The sequence below is a fragment of the Macaca mulatta genome, chromosome 14 (genome assembly GCF_049350105.2).
Source record: "Macaca mulatta isolate MMU2019108-1 chromosome 14, T2T-MMU8v2.0, whole genome shotgun sequence".
Lineage (NCBI taxonomy): Eukaryota > Metazoa > Chordata > Mammalia > Primates > Cercopithecidae > Macaca > Macaca mulatta.
Genome location: NC_133419.1, coordinates 11,627,905 through 11,650,530, shown reverse-complemented (window position 1 = coordinate 11,650,530; position 22,626 = coordinate 11,627,905). Strand labels below are relative to the sequence as shown.

The 22,626-nt window shown below is 48.8% G+C and overlaps 2 protein-coding genes across 3 annotated transcripts in view; one reads left to right on the top strand and one right to left on the bottom strand.

The window, feature by feature from the left end:
* Positions 1-2,036: 2,036 nt before the first annotated feature.
* SCGB1A1 (secretoglobin family 1A member 1) lies at positions 2,037-6,189 on the top strand. Its single transcript, XM_001116505.5, has 3 exons — positions 2,037-2,200; positions 5,243-5,430; positions 6,053-6,189. Exons 1-3 carry the CDS (start codon positions 2,146-2,148, stop codon positions 6,083-6,085), a joined length of 276 nt encoding a protein of 91 aa, XP_001116505.2. The 5' UTR covers positions 2,037-2,145; the 3' UTR covers positions 6,086-6,189.
* Positions 6,190-17,536: 11,347 nt separating this feature from the next.
* The window catches only part of AHNAK (AHNAK nucleoprotein), a 113,184-nt gene continuing 108,094 nt past the window's right edge, over positions 17,537-22,626 (bottom strand). For both annotated transcript variants that reach the window (XM_077962452.1, XM_015113976.3), the window contains one exon: positions 17,537-17,884. In XM_077962452.1, the coding sequence (XP_077818578.1) occupies positions 17,877-17,884 (8 nt within the window). In that variant the 3' untranslated portion in view covers positions 17,537-17,876. The remainder of the gene's footprint in view (positions 17,885-22,626) is intronic.

The following is a 22,626-nucleotide window of genomic DNA, read 5'->3' as shown; positions in this document are numbered from 1 at the left end:
GAGGCCCAAGGGAGAGCTGCCACTCATCAGAACCACCTGTTGGGGAAGGCTTCACCCCCTATTTTCACCCCCAACCTTGTTTTTCCCAAGTCTTCTCTATGTCAAGAAATAACACCCCATTCCCCCAGCTGCCCAAGTCAGGGTCAGTTCATCAGGAAAGGGTATCAGACCATGTCACTCCCTGATTAAAACCTTCAAGAGCTTCCCACTCTGAGTGTAAAGGCCTTAGAACGAGGCCTTGTGTGCTCTGGCCCCTGAATGCCCCCTATGCAGGCACAGCAAGCCCTTCGAAACCCTCAGGCACAACGGGATACTTTTTTTTTTTTTCTTTTTTCCGACACGGAGTTTTGTTCTTGTTGCCCAGGCCGGAGTGCAATGGCGTGATCTCGGCTCATCACAATCTCTGACTCCCAGGTTCAAGCAATTCTCCTGCCTCAGCCTCCCAAGTCGCTGGGATTATAGGCACCCACCATCATGCCCAGCTAATTTTTGTAGTTTTAGGGTTTCGTCATGTTGGCCAGGCTGGTCTCAAACTCCTGACCTTAGGTGATCCACTCGCCTCAGCCTCCCAAAGTCCTGGGATTACAGGCGTGAGCCACAGTGTCCGGCCTTTTGTTTTTTATTTATTTATTATTTATTTATTTGTTTGTTTGTTTATTTATTTTTGAGGAGTTCTGGAAGTGGCATGCAATGCTTCTCCATGTCTATCTACCCCAATTCCCAACTCCTAGCACCACGTCTGGCACATCATAGGTGGTCAGCATTTATTGGATGAATGAGTGGATCGACATTTGATTGAGTCTTAAAGTACAAATAGAATTTGGAGAAGTGGACAAGGCAGGAAATGTGTATTCAGGCATGAGGCTTAGCTTGTGCATAGGTAGAAAGACATGAAAAAACATGGAACATTCTCGAATCCACAAATAGTAAGAGAGGGCTAAGTCGCTGTGTCGGGGAGAGGAGAAGTGAAGTTCAAATGGTAGGCAAAGGCCAGTGGGCAAGGGCCTTGTAAATTGCACTTGAATTTTATTCTATAGGCAAAAGGAAGAGTTTAAGGGTTTCAAGAAGGACATGACCAATGGGCTTTAGGAAAATCATTCCGATGGCCTTTCCGAGGATGGCTGAGGAAAGCAAGCTGGGAAGCAGGGAGGTTGAGTCAGGGGATTTTGACTAGGCCAGGCTAGGTGCTATGAAGCCCGGGCTTTGGAGAAGAACCAGGAAATGGCAACTGGAGGCAAGAAAGGGGAGAAGGCCAAAGCCTGGGAACCATCAACACTCAAGAACAGTAAAGCATAAACATCTAAAGAGAACAAGAAGGAATAGCCAGAGAAGGAAAACAGGAAAGAACTGAGGCGTGGGAGCGCAGGAGAGAGAATGGTTCGAGAAGGAAGCGGTCGCAGGTGTCAAGGCCGTTGGGAGGTCAAGTGAGATAAGGACTGAAGGTCCTGCCAGTTGGCCCATCAGGAGCACAGGACTTGAGAGCACTTCTGGGTGGGAACAGACCCAGCCTGTGGCAGGGCTCGGGTTTCTGATGGGAATTCTGGAAGGGTCCCTTTTGTTCAACAGTCCAGGGCCCCCCCAAGTCTGACCACGGCAATGCTCCGAACCATGTCACTTTCCTGGCTTAAGGTTCAGTCGCCCTCCTCAGAGGGGAGCCTATGAAAGAGCCCAGTGGAGTGTCAGCATCCTAAGTCCTAGTCCTAGTCCTCTCCCTGCCACTTGGGAGGGACCTTGGGCCTCAGTTTCTCCAGGTGGGCTCCACAATTGCTTCTCTTGACCTGGACTGCCCCAGTGCCCAGGTTCAGTGACTGACACAGGCAGCTGGGTTTCCCCATCCTCTGACATGGGTTCCCTTCACTGCCTTCAGGCATGGCTCGGCACTCCACCCCCAAGGGGCCCATTGTGTGAGCTCAGTTTCAATGGGGACAGAAACTGAGTTGAGAAACGGGAATATTTACCTATTCCGCCGAGCCAATGCCCAAGCAAATAGTGCGGTATCTTACGTAGAGCCCTTGCCCTACCCTTCCCCATCTGGGCGCTGCCGCCTGGAGCATATAAAAAGCACCTTGCTGGGCATGTCTCCTACTAGCCCACCAGTCTCAGAGACGGAATCATTGATGGGCCAGAGCATCCCCCGCCTCCACCATGAAACTTGCTGTCACCCTCCCCCTGGTCACGCTGGCTCTCTACTGCAGCTCCGGTGAGTGCTCAGAGTCCCTTCCCTCCCTCCTGGACTTAGGAACTCTCAGGACCACCCAGTTTTGCTCAGAAGAAGGGGTGAGCTGCCCGTGTCTGCTCTGTAGCCGCTGGGAGGACCTGGGCATGCTGAGTCTCAGAAAACTGGGTCTGGTGAGCAAGTTCATCTTGGGAACTTGGAGAGAGCCCCAGGCTGTGAGGAAGCATAAAAAGGGTCCCATCTTCCATATCCAGCAACCCTCAGAATCCCAGGGAATGGAATAGGCTGGAGGGAGGGGTGGAGGACACCTCATAAAGATGAGTGCATCCAGCATAGGAATAATGAGGCCCTCCTCCCAGACCTGGACACACCCCAAGATGCCGAGAACTTGGTGCAGCCTCCAAGTCTGGGGTCTCCACTCCATGCTGACAGCTGAAGTCACTGGAAGGGGAGCTGCAGGGACTCATGACCCCAAAAGAAACCCAACCCAAGACAAGGTCTCTCATTCTGGGCACAGAAGAATATTCCAGAAAGAGATCTTCCCTTTGGGGAACTGCCAACCCAGAGTGGAGTTTTCTAAACATTTCTGTCCTCTGCAAAAGGGATTAGGAGTCTCTGAGTAGTTGCTGCTGTCATTAAAAGGAAAAGAATTGTGGGGGAAAGAGGGGTGGACAGAGAGAGGGAGAGAGGGAGAGAGGGGAGAAAGGAAGGAAGGAAGGATCACACCTCTCTCCAAGATCCCCCGTCTTTGGAGAACTGGGTTATCTAACTCTGTTTTTCACTCTGCATCAGCCTCTTCCATTCTCGTCTGAAAATGTTGTTGTTGTTTTTTAATAAATAAACTCCAATTAATTCACTTGGAAAGCTTCACAGCACCCATGGAGATAAGTTTTATGACACTGGGGAGTTAGAAAACCCAAACCAAGAAGCAGTAGGAACAACTATTTTGCAGCAAGGCTTATTTGTTTTTCAGAGAAAATGACATCATCTTGGACTGAAATGTGTATTAATTAGATCTCAGTGCTGTCTGCGTACAGAGGTGGGTGGCTGAGCAAGATAGTTCTGAAACATGTTAAGGGGTGGGTCAGATGCATTTCATTTGTCTATTTGTGTGCGCACACATACAATATTTAACACTTCACGCAATGTGACAATCACTGTCACCCTTTCACATAGTATCTCTTTTCTTTTTTCTTTTTTTTGAGATGGAGTCTAGCTCTGTTGCCAGGCTGGAGTGCAGTGGCACACTCTCAGTTCACTCACTGCAACCTCCGCCTCCCGGGCTCAAGCGATTCTCCTGCCTCAGCCTCCCAAGTAGCTGGGATTACAGGCACGCACCACTGTGCCCAGCTAATTTTTGTATTTTTAGTAGAGACAAGGTTTCACCATGTTGGCCAGGATGGTCTCGATCTCTTGACCTCATGATCCGCCCGCCTAGGCCTCCCAAAGTGCTGCGATTAGGCGTGAGCCACTACACCTGGCCTCTCTTTTCATTCTTACAACAACTCTATGAAGTAAGGATACTGGGCCAGGCACAGTGGCTCACGCCTGTAATCCTAGCACTTTGGGAGGCCAACTCATTTGAGGTCAGGAGTTCAGGACCAACCTGGCCAACATGGTGAAACCCTGTCTCTACTAAAAATACAAAAATTAGCCAGCCATGGTGATGCATACCTGTAGTCCCAGCTACTTGGGAGGCTGAGGCAGGAGGATCACTGAACCTGGGAGGCAGAGGTTGCAGTGAGCCGAGACGGCGCCACTGCACTCCAGCCTGGGCAATAGAGCGAGACTCCGTCTCAAAACAAATAAATAAATAAAAATAAAATTAAATTAAAATTTAAAAAATAAAAAATAAAATGAAGTAGGGATATTGTTCCCATTTTACAGATGAGAAAACTGAGCTACGGAAAGACAGAGTGACTTGCCTGGTGACATAGTAAGTTACAAAGCAAGGACCTAAGTTCTGGAGAGGGTCTGACTTAGAGTGGCCCTTTCTAGAGAGGCCCTGGAGTCGGAGGAGGGAAGGCAAATTTGTACGGGAGGCAGAGAATTCAAGGACAAGGGATTTAAGACTCACTGGGAAGATGGAGGCAAGCAGGGGGTAGAAAATGGTGACTTTCCCCCATGTTCCTGATTGTAAGGACCTGAGAAGAAAACACAGTCTTGAAGCTCTGTGTGGAAGGGAATGCAGCGGTACAAGTGGCTGCTCTGTCCATGAGCTGAGTGTGCCACACTTCCCGGCCAGGTTGGGAGGCCCATGTTTGGCTGGTACAATCACAATGGCTTCTTCCTTTTTTTTTTTTTTTTTGAGACAGAGTCTCACTCTGTTGCCCAGACTGGAGTACAGTGACGAGATCTCGGCTCACTGCAACTTCTTCCTCCCGGCTTCAAGTGATTCTCCTGCCTCAGCCTCCCAAGTAGCTAGGATTATAGGCACCCAGCACCATGCCCAGCTAATATTTTGTATTTTTAGTAGAGACAGGGTTTCACCATGTTGGCCAGGCTGGTCTGGAACTCCTGACCTCGTGGTCCGCCCGCCTCGGCCTCCCAAAGTGCTGGGATTACAGGTGTGAGCCACCGCACCCGGCTTACAATCGCTTCTTCCTGCCAGAGCCTGAATTTGTCACATGCCCGCAGTGAAGCATGGCTCAGGGCATCCCTAGCCACTGAGGAGAGGCAAGTTTCCGGCGGGTAACAAAACCCTCAGTGGCCTCTTCCCAGCCTCCACACGGCATTAACAAATCAGGCCAGCAGCTTCTGTTATCAATACTCTGCCTTGACCTCTAACAGAAAGAAAAGTGGCACCTTGCTCACCTCAATCCAAGAAATCCAAGGAAGACTCGGGCAATCCACAAAAAGCTGGCCGTAATCCAGAAAGTATTCGCACAGCACCCAATAGGCAACCTCTTAGAGCACCAGCAGATCTCACACTCTAGCCCATCGATGACAAGGGTGCTATCTCCCGCTGATGGGCCTGGCTGTTTGCATCCGGGCAGACCCAGCCAGAGAGCTAGCCAGCTTGGAAAGGGGCCTGGAGACATATGCCTTCTCTTCTCTGTGTTGCAGCTTCCGCAGAGATCTGCCCGAACTTTCTGCGTGTCATTGAATCCCTGTTCCTGGACACACCCTCCAGTTTTGAGGCTGCCATGGGATTTTTCAGCCCTGATCAAGACATGAGTGAGGCAGGGGCTCAGCTGAAGAAGCTGGTGGACACCCTCCCCGCAAAGGCCAGAGACAGCATCATTAAGCTCATGGTAACCAGCGCCCTTCACTTCACACTGGTTAGAAGTGGCTTCTCCTAATGGGGCTGCAGGGTTGCCCCAGTTTTCAGACCTGTTTCTAATCCAGAGAGGAGAGTCACAGTGCCACTGTCCCCAGGCAGGCAGCACAGTGATCTTTTTTGAAACAGAGTCTTGCTCTGTCGCCCAGGCTAAGTTGCAATGGCACGATCTTGGCTCACTGCAACCTCCGCCTCCCAGGTTCAAGCGATTCTCCGGCCTCAGCCTCCCAAGCAGCTGGGATTACAGGCACCCGCCATCATGCCCAGCTAATTTTTGTATTTTTGTAGCGACAGGATTTCACCATGTTTGCCAGGCTGGTCTCGAACTCCTGACCTCAGGTGATCCACCCGCCTCAGCCTCCCAAAGTGCTGGGATTACAGGCGTGAGCCACCGCGCCCAGCCTCCTCTTACTATTTTTCAAGAGGCTTTTGAGAAACAATCCAAGCCCTTACTACCTCAGTTCCTCCTAGAGTTGACTGCACCTCTCGGTTGATGTTAAAGTTTCTATGGCTCATCATCTCTGCCTAACTATGCAATTCATTCACTGTTGTGTTGAGCTTTTCTGTTTGTTTCTTTCTTTGTTTATTTGTTTCAGGAAAAAATAGACAAAAGCTTACTGTGTAATTAGGATTTAGAAGCCGAAGATCCCCAACTGCTCCAGCCCCTGCCGCTGCCGTGCTTTGAGTCCACGCCTACCGGCCTTGCTCCCTTCAATAAACCACAGGCATCTCACTTTTGTGCCCCCTGTGTCTTTTTGGTCTCCTTGTTATGGTGGGGGTCTGCCCCTGTCTGGGTGAGGTGAGCCAGGACAAAAGGAAAGCAGACAAGCTCTGCTCTTGGATCCCAGCAGAAATCTCTGGGCTCTTCCAAAGCTCCTTCCTCTAGGTTTCTGCCTCCAACAGAACTCAAGCCCCCTCCCCTTATATCAGACCATTTACTCAACATCACAGACTCCACTTGTCCAACAGAACCAGTGATCCCTGCCCCAGTCTGTTCCTATCTCAATGAGTTGTAGCTCCATTCTCCCCGCTGGGCTGCACCAGCCTGAGGAACATCCGCGATCCTTCCTTCTCTAGCCAACCCAGGCTACCTCTATAGGGCCTCTGGAATCCTTCACTCCAAGTCCATAGGCAACACCCCCATACCTGCCTGTACAGCCCCCAGGGCCTCCTCTCTGGCTCCCAGCCAGACTCCAGGGCCCCCACAATCCCCTCTCCAGCAATCCAAAGGAATTATTCTCAAGTGCAAAGTCCCTCCCCATCCTTCAAAGTTTTCCAGGGCTCTTATTGTAAAATTCTAAACCCTGACGATGGTGGCCCCTCACCAGTCTTTCCTGTACCCCTCCTTCCCATGGCTCCCTCATTCTGCTCAGTCCCCACACACACCCCCACCTTCCCTGCCCTCAGTTTTTAAAAAGAGCCAAGCCCCTTTCAAACCTTAAGGCCTTTGTACCAGCCACACAGCCCTGGCTGCTCAAAAAGTGTGGCTGATGGCCAGGCACTGTAGCTCATGCCTGTAATCCCAGGACTTTGAGAGGCCGAGGCAGGTGGATCACCTGAGGTCAGGAGTTCGAGACCAGCCTGGCCAACATGGTGAAACCCCGTCTCTACTAAATATACAAAAAATTAGCCAGACATGGTGGTGCGTGCCTGTAATCCCAGCTACTCGGGTGGCTGAGGCAGGAGAATCACTTGACCTGGGAGGCAGAAGTTGCAGTGAGCCAAGATCGTGACACTGCACTCCAGCCTGGACAACAAGAGTGAAACTCCATCTCAAAAAAAAAAAAAAAAAAAAGTGTGGCTGATTGGTTTTTAAAATTGCTCTATAGCAAAATGTGCAAAGAATAGAACTCATCCTAAAGATGCATCCATGTGGATATGAAGATCCCCGAATCCCCGGCCAGTTTCATGGCAGCCAGCCCCCTGCTGGGCCACATTACCCACAGCACCTAAACAGAAGTGGAGGATTGGCTAGGCTGGCTCATGCCTGTAATCCCAGCACTTTGGGAGGCAGAGATGGGAGGATGGCTTGAGCCCAGGAGTTCAAGACCAGCCTGGCAACAGAGTGAGACTCCGTCTCTCTACAAAACTAAAAATAAATTAGCGGAGTCTGGCAACGCATGCCTGTAGACCTGGCTACTCTGGAGGCTGAGGCAGGAGGATCTCTTGAGCGCAGGAGTTCCAGGCTGCAGTGAGCTATGATCGTGCCACTGCACTCCAGCCTGGGTGACAAGGGTGAGACCCTGTCTCAAAAGGAAAGAAAGAAAAAGGTGGAGGACTGCAGAGGGGCTGAGGAATCGGAGGGGCGTCGGCAGAGGGCACAGAAGGAGGCAGCTGGTTAGAGATAGAGCTCGCCAGTCCGGGCCCCTCCATGGGGCAACGTAGTCCGGCAGGCCTGGTGCGCCGCCACCACAAGGGGGCAGCGTCCTCCACAGGGTCCCTGTGTGAACGCGCTGTCGGGGCTGAGGCACCCAGAGGTCCGGCTCTGGGGATCTGGTGTCATCCGTATAATTTTTAAAATCTCGGCCGGGCACGGTGGCTCACTCCTGTAATCCCAGCACTTTGGGAGGCTGAGGTGGGTGGATCACCTGAGGTCAGGAGTTCAAGACCAGCCTGGCCAACATGGTGAAACCCCATCTCTACTAAAAATACAAAATTAGCCCTGGGCGTGGTAGCGCGCGCCTGTAGTCCCAGCTGCTTGGGAAGCTGAGGCAGGAGAATCGCTTGAACCCGGGAGGCGGAGGTTGCAGTGAGCCGAGATCGAGGTCGCGCCACTGCACTCCAGCCTGGGAGGTTGCAGTGAGCTGAGATCGCGCCACTGCACTCCAAAAATAATAATAATAATAATAATAAATATATATATATAATAAAAATCTCGTATTTCGAAAGTTTTAAAATCCAAATTCTGAGGGAAAACAGGGGCAGTCACACAAATCATGTTGCCACCCAGTGGAACCCTGCCAGGGAGTGGTGTGTCAGCCCTTTTGGGATTAGCAATAATTCCATTCCCAGATGATTTCAAGGGTGAGGCCCGCGGAATCTAGAACTTGAGACAGCCCCAAAGGTGGAGAAGACCGTGGGGAGCTGGCAGGGCCGGCCTTTGACCTCCGCCTGCCCGGTTTTTAAAGTCCCCAGGCAAAAACCACAACCCAATAACCCATATTGATTGTTTAGGTGCTGGCAGGCGCTTTCGCAATCTCTCAATTACTCCTCACAACCCAGATTCCAGAGCCTGTGCCCCAATTTTTGGCTCTGGTGGGATCCCCAGAGCCAAAAATCCAAATGATGGTGATGAGCAAAGTCCACACACCCCCAAACACACACTCTCGCACACAAACTAGAAAGCCATCATGCCCTTCATTGTCAGCCACGGAGGAGGGGCTCTGATTGTAAAAATTCCAGAGCAGGTCGGGGGACTGGCAACTCCAAAAGAGATTCCTTGCTTCGGGTGGGGCCTTGATGGGGGCTGCCCGGCTCCCTCTCCTCCCCCACTCCCTCCCTGCTGAGGCATCACATTCTCCTTCACCAGGTCATCCTAACCTAAAGCACATACCTTTGCGTTGGTGGGCCATCCGCCTGGGTGAGTATTGTTCCATGGGATAAGCATCCAGAGCCATAAAAGGCTCAGAATTTTAATTGCCTATTCACAGCCAAGAGAAACATTTACCCAGGGCCAATGCAAGGCAGGTATCTGAGGATAAGAAGCACAATTACAGTGCAGAGAGGCTTGAGGCTGGGGACGACACTTCAGGAATCACTGTGGGTGATTCACAAGAATGTGAGCTATGCCAATCCACAGAAATGGGCGTTAAATTTTAAAACAGCAGAATGCAAAGATAAACTGATTGCAACCACAGGAAGAGCACATATCTGAGTGATGCATGTTGACACAAAGCAGGAAATTCGAGAAATGAAGGCACCGTTCACCGGATTCTTTTCTATCTGTGTTACTCACACCAGTTACTGTATGTAACTGTAGTTACTAACACCAGTTACTCGTGTATTATAGCATGGGTCTATAGACTATGGCCGGCAGGCAAAGCTCAGGCTATAGCCTAATTTTTTTTCTTTTCTTTTTTTTTTTTTTTTTTTTTTTGAGACGGAATGTCACTCTGTGGCCCAGGGTGGAGTGCAGTGGCACAATCTCAGCTCACTGCAACCTCCACCTCCCGGGTTCAAGCGATTCTCCTGCCTCAGCCTGCCAAGTAGCTGGGATTACAGGCACACGCCACCACACCTGGCTAATTTTGTATTTTTAGTAGAGACAGTTTTCACCATGTTGGTCAGGCTGGTCTTGAACTCCCGACCTCAGGTGATCCACCCACCTCAGCCTCCCAAAGTGTTGGGATTACAGGCATGAGCCACCGTGCCTGGCCATTTTTCTTTTTTTTTTTTTTTTTTTTTGTATTCTTAGTAGAGACGGGGTCTCACCATATTGGTCAGGCTGGTCTCAAACTCCTGACCTCAGGTGATCCAACCGCTTCAGCATCCCAAAGTGCTGAGATTACAGGCGTGAGCCACCGCGCCCAGCCTGTGGCCAGTTTTTAAACAAACCTTAAGCTAAGAATGATTTTTACATTTGAAGGAGGAGGAGGAGGAGAGAAAGAAAAAGTATGCCCCCCCCCGTTTTGTATAAATACATAATTATACAATCAGCCATTTTCACTATGAATATGCTAAGCTCCAAAACACAGGGAGGCCAATGTATGACTATAAGCATTCCTGCCTTTGGGAGGCATTAGGCACAAGCTGTGTGAAGAAAAAACTGAAAACATAACTCATCAAAGCTGGGCACAATGGGTCATGCCTGTAATCCTGCAATACCAGCAATTTTTTTTTTTTAAACGGAGTTTCTCTCCTTGTTGCCCAGGCTGCAGTGCAGCAGTGCAATCTCAGCTCAGTGCAACCTCTGCCTCCTGGGTTCAAGCAATTCTCCTGTCTCAGCCTCCCAAGTAACTGGGATTACAGGTGTCTGCCACCACGCCCAGTTAATTTTTGTATTTCAGGGTTTCACCATGTTGGCCAGGCTGGTCTCAAACTCCTGACCTCAGGTGATCCATCCTCCTCGGCCTCCCAAAGTGCTGGTAATCCCAGCATTTTGGTAGTCTAAGGCTGGCAGATAGCCTGAGTCCAGGAGTCAAGACCAGTCTGGACAATATAGTGATACCTCCGCCTCTACAAAAAAACAAAACCTACAAAAATTATCTGGGTGTGGTGGCGCATGCCTGTAATCCCAGCTACTCAGGAGGTTGAGGTGGGAGGATCACTTGAGCCCAGGAGACAGAGGTTGCAGTGAGCTGAGATCTCAGCACTGCACTCCAGCCTGGGGTGACTGAGCAAGACCTTGTCTCAAAAAAACAAAAACAAAAACAAAAGCAAAAAACAAACAAAACTCATCAAAGCAAAAAAAAAAAAAAAAGATTAAAAATAACAAATGTATTTTTAGCATGATAGTAATTTTAGCATTCATACCTTTGAGGAACCCATGGGAGGAAAAGACCACATTTCTTGATCATGTTGTCAAGAAAACTGAATCTGAGTGAAAAACTTTTTTGAAAGTATCTATTACCCCTGAAACCTGCAACCAAAGGAAACATACTCTGGAGGAAACCTAAAGCAGAATGGTAATTATCAAACACCGCCATCATGTTGCAAAATCCGGGGGCTTGTGTCAATGTGCCTGGACTAATTGATTAGCAGGAAAGCTGCTGTTGTACATGCAAGACAGTTGAGGTTAGCCTGACAGAAATATCTGCAAATGACTCACGAGGCAGGAAGAAGAAGCAAAACCAGCCTTCATCAGCCTTATCACGATGATATGGATAAAATTATGTCTAGTTTGCAGCTGATGCAAGGCCTGCTGTTTTCGAATGCCAAGGGATTTGTGGGCAGTAATCACCGTAGGGGTGACTGCCTCTCAAAATGGCTTCAGATAGACGATAAAGAGAAGCTTTATTGATGATGAGGCCACACAAACAATGCATTCAGAAACATGTAATTAGGGGATGTTCCTCCCAACCACTTTCAGAATACACCAACAGGCACACGGGGATAATGTGAGGATGAATCATCAGTAGTTAGCCACCCAACACATTTCCATGAGCAAACTAACATTATAAAGCTATAGTACATGCAAAAAAAAAATCTGAAAATAGGCTGGGCGCGGTGGCTCACACCTGTAATCTCAGCACTTTGGGAGGCTGAGGCGGGCGGATCACCGGAGGTCGGGAGTTCAAGACCAGCCTGACCAACATGGAGAAACCCGGTCTCTACTAAAAACACAAAATTAGCCGCTCATGGAGGTGCATGCCTGTAATCCCAGCTACTTGGGAGGCTAAGGCAGGAGAATCACTTGAATCTGGGAGGCAGAATTTGCAGTGGGCCAAGATCGCACCATTGCACTCCAGCCTGGGCAACAAGAACAAAACTCTATCTCAAAAATAAAATAAAATAAAATAAAATCTGAAAATATATTCAGCTAAGCTAGCATGGGAATTGTTGCCAGCTTGGGAATTGATAAACCGGGGGTTTGGAACTCAGATTTGTTCCCCCATTAGGTGAATGGATTCCCAGTTTATCACAAGAGTCTAGTTAACTCCTAAAATACCTGCAGTTATATGGCCACAGCTGTAACTGCCCAGTGGGTTCACCGTGCTGGCTGCCTAGACAGAGGCAATTTATCAAGATAGGGGACTTCCAGTGGAGAAGGAGTAATTCACACAGAGCCGGGTGTGTGGGAGACTGGAGTTTTATTATTACTGAAATCAGTCTGCCTGAGCATTTGGGGGATCTTTGTTTTCTTTTTTTTTTTTTTTTTTTTTTGAGACGGAGTCTCGCTCTGTCGCCCAGGCTGGAGTGCAGTGGCCGGATCTCAGCTCACTGCAAGCTCCGCCTCCCGGGTTTGCGCCATTCTCCTGCCTCAGCCTCCCGAGTAGCTGGGACTACAGGTGCCGCCACCTCGCCCGGCTAGTTTTTTGTATTTTTAGTAGAGACGGGGTTTCACCGTGTTAGCCAGGATGGTCTCGATCTCCTGACCTCGTGATCCGCCCATCTCGGCCTCCCAAAGTGCTGGGATTACAGGCTTGAGCCACCGCGCCCGGCGGGATCTCTGTTTTCGAAGATAATTTGGCGGGTAGGGGCTTGGGAGGTGGGGAGTGCTGATTGGTCAGGTTGGAGATGGAATCGTAGAGGGTGGAAGTGTGGTTTTCTTGCTGTCTTCTGTTCCTGGGTAGGATGGCAGAAATGGTTGAGCCAGATTACCAGTCTGGGTGGTGTCAGCTGATCCATCGAGTGCAGGATCTGCAAAATATCTCAAACACTGATCTTAGATTTTACAATAGTGGCCAGGCGCGGTGGCTCATGCCTGTAATCCCAGCACTTTGGGAGGCCGAGGCGGGCGGATCACGAGGTCAGAAGATGGAGACCACCCTGGCGAACACGGTGAAACCCCGTCTCTACTGAAAATACAAAAAATTAGCCGGGCGCGGTTGTGGGCGCCTGTAGTCCCAGCTACTCGGGAGGCTGAGGCAGGAGAATGGCGTAAACCCGGGAGGCGGAACTTGCAGTGAGCTGAGATCGCGCCACTGCACTCCAGCCTGGGTAGCAGAGCGAGACTCCGTTTCAAAAAAAAAAGATTTTACAATAGTGATGTTATCTGCAGGAGCAATCTAGGGAGGCTCAGACTCTCGGAGCCAGAGGTTGCATGACCCCTAAACTAAATTTCTAATCTTGTAGCTAATTTGTTAGTCCTGCAAAGGCAGACTGGTCCACAGGCAACAACGGGTTTTTTTGTTTTTTTGTTTTTTTTAGGGAAATAGCTATTATCAATTTTGTTTCAGAGTCAAAACATGAACGGAATTCTTTCCCAAAGTTAGTTCAGGCCTATGCCCAGGAATGAACAAGGACAGCTTAAAGGTTAGAAGCAAGATGGAGTCGGTTAGGTCTGATCTCTTTCACTGTCCTAATTTCCTCAGTTGTAATTTTTGCAAAGGCGGTTTCACAGTCACCCTGTGTGTGTAACCACGAGGCAGATACTTACAGAGCTACCTTTAGAGTTCCCTCTTAGGGCTAGGTGCAGTGGCTCAAGCCCGTAATCCCAGCACTGTGGGAGGCTGAGGCAGGTAGATTACCTGAAGTCAGGAGTTCAAGACCAGCCTGGCCAACATGGCGAAACCCCACCTCCACTAGAAATACAAAAATTACCCGAGCGTGGTGGCACATGCCTGTAGTCCCAGCTACAGCTGAGGCAGGAGAATCACTTGAACCCAGGAGGCAGAGATTGCAGTGGCAGAGGTTACAGAGGCGGAGGTTGCAGTGAGCCGAGGTTGCAGTGAACCAAGATCACACCACTGCACTCCAGCCTGGGTAACAGAATGAGATTCCATCTGAAAAATAAAAATAAAGAAGAATTCCCTCTTAGGCCCCTATCTCAAAAGTAGGTACTAGTCAGCCCTAGGACAGACTGGATCAGAGACTCCCTGGGAGCTGTGGAAGGAGGAGCAGGCCTTGGGGCATCAGGAGAGGAGAAAGGATTGCTGGGCTAGGGGAATCTCCTGACCTCCTGACCTTAGGTGTCCGGTCAGTCTGAGTCCATCTCAGCTTACATGGAATTGATCCCTTTATTTTTATTTATTTATTTATTTATTTATTTATTTATTTTTTGAGATAGGGTCTCACTCTGTCACCCAGGCTGGAGTGCGGGGTCGTGATCACTGCTCACTACAACCTCCGCCTCCCAGGCTCAAGCAATCCTCCTCCCTCAGCCTCCTGACTAGCTGAGATGACAGGCGCACACCACCACGCCCAGCTAATTTTTGTATTTTTTCACAAATATGGGTTTCACCATGTTGGTCAGGCTGGTCTCGAACTCCTGGACTCAAATGATCCGCCCGTCTCAGCCTCCCAAAGTGTTGGGATTATAGGCGTGAGCCACCGCGCCCAGCCCTTATCCCCTTCTCTTGACCCTATTGCCAATTCCAGGCCTTCACCATCTGTGACCTGGATCATTGCAAACAGCCTCTACATTAGTTTCTATGGCTGCTCTAACAACTTACCACAGACTTAATAACTTTAAAGCACACAAATTTGTGATCTTCTCATTCTGGAGGCCAGACGTCTGAAATGCATCTCACTGGGCTGAAAACCAAGGTGTTGGCAGGCTGCATTCTTTCTGGAGTCTCCAGAGGAGAATCTGTACCCTTGTTTTTTGCACTTTCTAAAGGCCACCCGCATTACTTGGCTCATGGCCCCTTCCCCATCTTCAAAGTCAGCAGGGCAGCCTCTGCAAGTCTCTCTCCGATGCTGATCTCCTCTTCTGCCTCCCACTTCCATTCATAAGGATCTTTGTGATTACACTGGGCCCATCAGATACTCCAAAACAACCTCCCCATCTCACAGTCAGCTGATGAGAAACTTGCATCCATGTGCAACCCTAATTCTCTCTTGCCAGGTAACCTAACACATCCACAGGGTCTGGGGATTAGGATGTGGACATCCTTGGGGGGCCGTTAATCTGCCTCCTAAATAGTCTCTAAGATTTTAGTCTTGCTTCCTTCCCATGATTGCCAAAAATCAAACAGGAAGTTCATGCTTTTGCTTAAAATCCTTCCCTCTTCCTGGTCCCCTGTCAGATAAAGTCCAAACCCCTCACCAAGCCTCACCCATCATCAAAGCCTCCTGGAGATGGCCCTGCTTCCACTCTGGCCTCAAATCCTGCTGCTTCCCACCTACCCCTCGCTTTGAGGGTGGAGCAGTGGATGTTGCTCGGAAATAAAACTGCCCTCTCAGTAAGGCGCGTTGATTCACGTCGAGGCACAGATGTTCACATTTGAAACAGGCAACAAATCCATGCCATTCACACTTCCACACTTTTGCAGAAGCAGTTCCCACTGACCGAAATGCTTTCCCTTCCCAAAGTCCCTGGAAGAACCAAACTCCATCCTTCAAGACTCATGCAATACTTTAGTATAATACATACTTACACTAAAAATCGTTTCATTATCTAAAATGCACACTTAACTGGCATATTCTATTTCATTTGCTAAGTCTGGCCCCCTTCAGATTCTTTCAAGACTTAGTCTGTGGGCTCTTTCTCCCTGCTCTCCCTACCCAGCACTTTGTGCCCTGAGGTTCAGGGGCTCTCTCCGCTGCTGGGCTCCCACGCCCCTCATCTGGGGCAGCTATTTACAGTGGGATAAATCATGTATTTATCTTACTGTAGCATGTTTGCTTGTAACTGTTGCCTTCTCTAGAATGTGAGTCCTATGAAGGCATGATTCACATTTTAGTTATCTTGCTACTCATTGTAGAAAACTTAGAAAGTCCAAGAAAGCAAAAGGAAAATAAATCATTCGAACATGCATCTGCGTCAAGCACTCGATCACAGCAGCAGGATTCTACTTTGGACCCTCTAGTGGAAAAATTGAAACGAAGGTGGAAGCCAAGACAGTAAATTAAGTACATTACAGGACTTGAGACCTTTTTTTTTTTTGAGACGGAGTTTCGCTCTGTTGCCAGGCTGGAGTGCAGTGGCGCCATCCTGGCTCACTGCAATCTCCACCTCCCGGGTTCAAGCGATTCTCCTGCCTCAGCCTCCCGAGTAGCAAGGACTACAGGCACCCGCCACCATGCCTGGCTAATTTTTGTATTTTTAGTAGAGATGGGGTTTCACCATATTGGCCAGGATGATCTCAATCTCTTGACCTCCTGATCCGCCCTCCTTGGCCTCCCAACCTTTTTATTCCATCTCTCTGCTTCCAGGAGGACCACATCAATAACCAAGTGGCCCCTGAGACATGACCCTGGACCCCCAAAAAGACCTCCCATTACTCTCTGGCTGACCCATTTGAGGAATTCATATGCTCTGTGGGCAGGAAGTTCTAACCAAAATGCCAAAAAACGTTTGAAATTCATTGTATTCCATTGCTCCTTGCTTTTCTGTTTCTAGATAAAGATGAGATCAGTTGGCCAGGCATGGTGGTTCACACCTGTAATCCCAGCACTTTAGGAGGCTGAGGCAGGTGGGTCTCCTGAGGTCAGGAGTTTGAGACCAGCCTGACCAACATGGAGAAACCCCATCTCTACTAAAAATACAAAAATTAGCTGGGCATGGTGGCGGGTGTCTGTAATCCCAGCTACTTGGGAGGCTGAGGCAGGAGAATCGCTTGAACCCAGGAGGCGGAGGTTGCAGGGAGCCAATATCATGCCATTGCACTCCAGCCCAGGCAACAAGAGCAAAACTGCATCTCAAAAAAAAAAGATGAGATTAGTTTATGAAACTGGATTCCTCTTAAACCATTCCATCTGAATGGTATTCATTTCATGCTTGATAAATTTCAAGACCTGATTATTTTGCAATATCAGTGTTGACAAAAGTTAAATATTAACCAGATAATCGAAAATTATCCTTTAACATCTACCAGCATAGATTAAGAATTTCAGACCGACCTCCAGCAACAGGAAACTTTGAAAAGGCGTGTGCCTGAAGAAATGTATCGATTGGCGTATTAAAAAAGTGCATTTATTGGCCAGGCATGGTGGCTCATCCCTGTAATCCCTGCACTTTGGGAGGCAAAGGCAGGTGGATCACTTGAGGTCAGGAGTTTGAGACCAGCCTGGCCAACGTGGTGAAACCCCATCTCTACTAAAAAAAAAAAATACAAAAATTAGCCAGGCATGGTGGCAGGCGCCTGTAATCCCAGCTACTGAGCCTGAGGCACGAGAATCACTTGAACCCGGGAGGCAGCGGTTACAGTGAGCTGAGATCATGCCACTGCACTTCAGACTGGGTGACAGAGTGAGATACTGTCTCAAAAAAAAAAATTACATTTCTCCTTTTTTAGATACATAAAGAGGAAAGAGAAAGGGGAGGAGGAGCAAGGGATGTAAGAGGGGGAAAGAAAAGAAAGAAAGGAGAGAATGCGCGGGGGTTCTCGGTCATGTGGAGGCAGCAGTCATGCGCTGACTCTGAAAACTGAAAGAAAATAAGGACAGCAAGCTGCTGCCTGTGGCCAACTCTCCCAGGGATTCTCACAACGCCAGGGAAGGGAACAGAGAAAACCACAAAGGCTGACACAAGAATAGATGCTTGATAAATGTTTATTGGATAAATGAGTGAAGGATAATCACCTGAGCTCCATAGCCGCCAAAGCCCCGTCTAGTCCCAAACCTAAGCCCACACTCTGTCCCCTTGCAAGTAAAGAAATACACCAAGCAGAGCTTCTGCAGCAGCCCTCGGTCCGGCCTGGCTGGAGCTATAATCATGCATACTCCGAAAAGCCGCCTCGTGGAAGGTATTCCTTTAACTGCAGGTGTTTGTTGCTTTTGGCACAGCAATATGTAATTTCCCATTTTTAGAACAATGCTCCAAAGAATGGTCACAAAAACAGCCTTAAGAGGGGGTGGTTTTCTTCCTGGCCATTTCTACAGCCCTGTAAAACAACAACAAAGAGATTTTTATTCAACACACTATTTGCATCTCTCCATAAAATCAGAAGACAGTTCGTTAACTTTGCACAAACTGAAAGAAGGCCCCCCACTCCTTGCCAGGGCATTTAAACAAATGCTTGCCACTGGAAGGGATAGATTTGGAAAGGATCCTGCTGCTGGGACTCTTCTGGTCTCGCCACGCCTCCCTCTGTGTGGTTTCTGTGAGGCCAGGGTGGAAAGGAAGCGTGCATAAAGCCCGAGTCTGTCCTTTTGGTGTCCCCTCTACAAGCCTGAGAGCAGGAGAGGACAGTGTGTTCCCAGGAACATTCAAATAACAGAGGAAGGTAGGAACCATGAAAGCAGCTGCCACCTCCAGCCTCAGCCATTAAGAAATCCTTTTCATTATCATCTCCAAACTGACTTTCTCTCTTCCCTTTCCTCTTCATGAACCCTTTCTGCTTCATGAACCCGAGCAATTGGCTTTGAGCCTTCACAGGCCTTCACCTTCCCTCCCTGTCATCTCCTGGAGCCTACCTACATCTTCTGTCCCAGCCCAGTGCCTCCTTCCTGAGTCACAATTCCCATCTGACTCCCATGAACACGCAGGTTGTCCTCTCATGGGCCTCCTGACCTGGTCTCTCTCACCTCCCACGTGGGCCTGCATGCCCCTGTCTCCATCTTACACCTCCCGCACTCAGCAAAGTGCAGCAACCCCTTTTCCAACAGAAACAAATCCAGCTTTCGGGCCGGGTGCAGTGGCTCACGCCTGTAATCCCAGCATTTTGGGAGGCCGAGGCAGGAGGACCACCTAAGGTCAGGAGTTGGAGACCAGGCTGACCAACATGGTGAAACCCCGCCTCTACTAAAAAAAAAAAAAAAATACAAAAATTAGCCAGGTGTGGTGGCACACACCTGTAATCCCAGCTACTCAGGAAGCTAAGGCAGGAGAATCACTTGAATCCGGGAGGCAGAGGTTGCACAGTGATCCAAGATCCTGCCACTGCACTCCAGCCTGGGCAACATGGCAAGACTCTGTCTCAAAAAAAAAAAAAAAAAAAAAATTCCAGCTTTCTTAATGTGACCTCATCTGGAACCAGGCCTCCTTTCCTACTTCATCTTCCACTAGTCCCTACACAAGTTTCAAGCACCAACCAAATTCACCTGCTCACCCTTCCCGAACTTGACCTTGGCTCCGAGGAACTACCGCCTGCCCTCCCCCTAATTGAGAATGACCTTCCTGGTCTCTCTGTGCCTAAATCCTACCCATTTTTGAAGACTCAGCCAAATAATACCTCCATCTGACCACGCTCGTTCAAAATGCCCCCCTTTCCTTGCTGAAGCGCTGCAATTCTGCCCCATTTATTCACTACACGTTACACTTTGTGAAGAAGCCATTCGCATAACTTCTTTTTTTTTTTTTTTTTTTTTTTTGAGACGGAGTCTCGCTCTGTCACCCAGGCTGGAGTGCTGTGGCCGGATCTCAGCTCACTGCAAGCTCCGCCTCCCGGGTTCACGCCATTCTCCTGCCTCAGCCTCCCGAGTAGCTGGGACTACAGGCGCCCGCCACCTCACCCGGCTAGTTTTTTGTATTTTTTAGTAGAGACAGGGTTTCACCGTGTTAGCCAGGATGGTCTCGATCTCCTGACCTTGTGATCCGCCTGTCTCGGCCTCCCAAAGTGCTGGGATTACAGGCTTGAGCCACCGTGCCCGACCCGCATAACTTCTTTCTTCCAAATGTGTGTTGAATTATTTAGAGGGCAAAGGTGCTAAGACTCTTTTTTTTTTTTTTTTTTTTTTTTTTGAGACGGAGTCTCGTTCTGTCGCCCGGGCTGGAGTGCAGTGGCCGGATCTCAGCTCACTGCAAGCTCCGCCTTCCGGGTTTATGCCATTCTCCCGCCTCAGCCTCCCGAGTAGCTGGGACTACAGGCGCCCGCCACCTCGCCCGGCTAGTTCTTTGTATTTTTTTAGTAGAGATGGGGTTTCACCGTGTTAGCCAGGATGGTCTCGATCTCCTGACCTCGTGATCCGCCCATCTCGGCCTCCCAAAGTGCTGGGATAAACAGGCTTGAGCCACCGTGCCCGGCCAGCTAAGCCTCTTTAAGAGGCTTGGAAGGAATCAGGCACCAGGAAAGTGAAAGCTTTATTTATTTATCTTTTTGGAGATGGGGTCTTACTATATTGCTCAGGCTGGTCTTGAACTCTGGACTCAAGCAATCCTCCTGCCTTGGCCTCCCAAAGTGCTGGGATTGCAGGCTGGCCGCACCCGGCCAGCTTTGACATTTCTACACATCTTTTATTGCACACTTGCTATGAACCTGTCGCTGAGCTGAGCACTTCTTACATACGACCGCATTTAACTCTCACAGTGGGACTAGAAGGGAAGTACCACTGTCGCTTTTCACAGACCAGGAAACAAAGGCTTTGAGAAATTAAAAAACTACCCAAGGGCCTCACTGTTTAAAAGGAGCGGAGCTGGAGTTCAAGCCTGGCTCACAATATTAACTGCACTCAAGCCAGGGGATGGGCTAGCCCATCCCCTCTCATTCTCAGAGAATTAACAACACAGAACAGTTAGGATGGACAGGGTGGGGAGGAAGCTGCAGGCTCTTTTCCTGATTGGAACAAATTCATGGAAAGGGTTCATAAAGGGCCTGGGCTTCCCAATCCATGTTTTTGTTTTGAAGAAGGTAGGGGAACTTGGGGTTCACACCATGAAGTTCTCTTTAAAGAATGGTGTTTGCAACATCTGATGCTCCGGGGGAGTAGCAAGCAACACAGAGAGCTTTGATGCTGTACCAAGACTCACTCTCAACATCCCAAGCCAAGTGGCAGCAGTGCAGAATACGGTGTTCAAGGCCTGACTCCCACACTGAGCAGCTGTGATACTCAGACAAGCTATTGTCCCTCTCTAAGCCTCAGTTTCCTCCTCTCTAGCAAGAAAAGAATATCGTTTTGACAGGAGGTTTCGATGGATTAAGGCAAACAATCTCTATAAAGCAATCAGGCACATATTGGGTGCTCCATAAATTATTATTGTTATTACTTCTCTTGGACATGAGAATCTGCATTTCTCTTCATTTTTAAAAAACAGAAGTATAGGTTGGGCACAGTGGCTCACGCCTGTAATCCCAGCACTTTGAGAGGCCGAGGCGGGCAGATCACGAGGTCAGGAGTTCGAAATCATCCTGGCTGACACGGTGAAACCCCGTCTCTACCAAAACTACAAAAAAAATAGCCAGGCATGGTGGCGGGCGCCTGTAGTCCCAGCTACTTGGGAGGCTGAGGCAGGAGAATGGCGTGAACCCGGGAGGCAGAGCTTGCAGTGAGCCAAGATTGAGCCACTGCACTCCAGCCTGGGCGACTGAGCAAGACTTTATCTCAAAAAAAAAAAAAAAAAAAAGAAGTATAACATACATTCATCAGAGTACATAAAGTACACAATGGACAACTTGATAATCATTTTCATAAACAGGCATTTCTATAACCACCACCCCAGGCCACATAAGGAATATTTCCAGCACCCCAAAAAGTTCCCTCATGCACTCTCCCAATCCATATCCCCACCAGACAGAACCACGATTTGACTCATCATAGATCAGCTTTGCCTCCTTTTGAACTACATATTAATGGAATCAGAGCATATCATCTTTTCATCATTGCATAGTACTCTTACATGAATAGACCACCAATTTATCTCTCCAATCTTCTGCTGATGGGAATTTGGGGTGTTTCAGGTTTGGAGAAACTCCTTTGAACATTCTTATCAGCACAGGCATTCAAATCCCTTAGGTTTTTTTGTTTTGTTTTGAGAAGGAGTCTCGCTCTGTCTGCCAGGATGGAGTGCAATGGCACGATCTTGGCTCACTGCAACATCCGCCTCCCAGGTTCAAGTGATTCTCCTGCCTCAGCCTCCTGAGTACCTGGAATTACAGGCACTCACTACCACACCCAGCTACTTTTTTTGTATTTTTAGTAGAGACGGGATTTCACCATATTGGCCAGGCTGGTCTCGAACTCCTGACCTCAGGTTATCCACCCACCTTGGCCTCCCAAAGTGCTGGGAATACAGGCGTGAACCACCACGCCCAGCCAAATCCCTTACGATTATATACCTAGGAGTAGAATTACTGGGTTGTAGAGCAGGCATATCTATAGCTTTAATATAATCTGCCAAACAATGTTGCCAGTGGCTGTACCTCTTCCACACTTCCCACAGCAATACACAATAGTTCTAGTTGTTCCATATCCTCAGCAACACTTGGTATTGTGAGTCTTTTCATTTTAGCTATTATGGTGGGTGTGTAGTAGTATATTTTTGTGGGAGTTTTGTGTGTGTATGTTGTTCTTTTTTTTTTTTCTTTTGCACTCTGTCACCAAGGCCAGAGTGCAGTGGCATGATCATAGCTCATGGCAGCCTCAAACTCCTAGGCTCAAATGATCCTCCCACCTCAACCTCCCAAGTAACTGAGACTACAGGCTTGTGCAACCAGGCTCAGCTAATCTCCCAGCAAATTTGCATTTTCTGGTGAATGATGATATTGAGCACCTTTTCACAGTGTATTTGGCCATCTGTGTATTTTGTTACTGCCTGGTCAAGTCTTTCTCTCTCTCTCTCTTTTTTTTTTTTTTTTTTTCCTGAGACTGAGTCTTGTTCCGTCTCCCAGGTTAGAGTGCAGTAGTGTGATCTCGGCTCACTGCAATCTCTGCCTCCCAGGTTCAAGCAATTCTTCTGCCTCAGACTCCT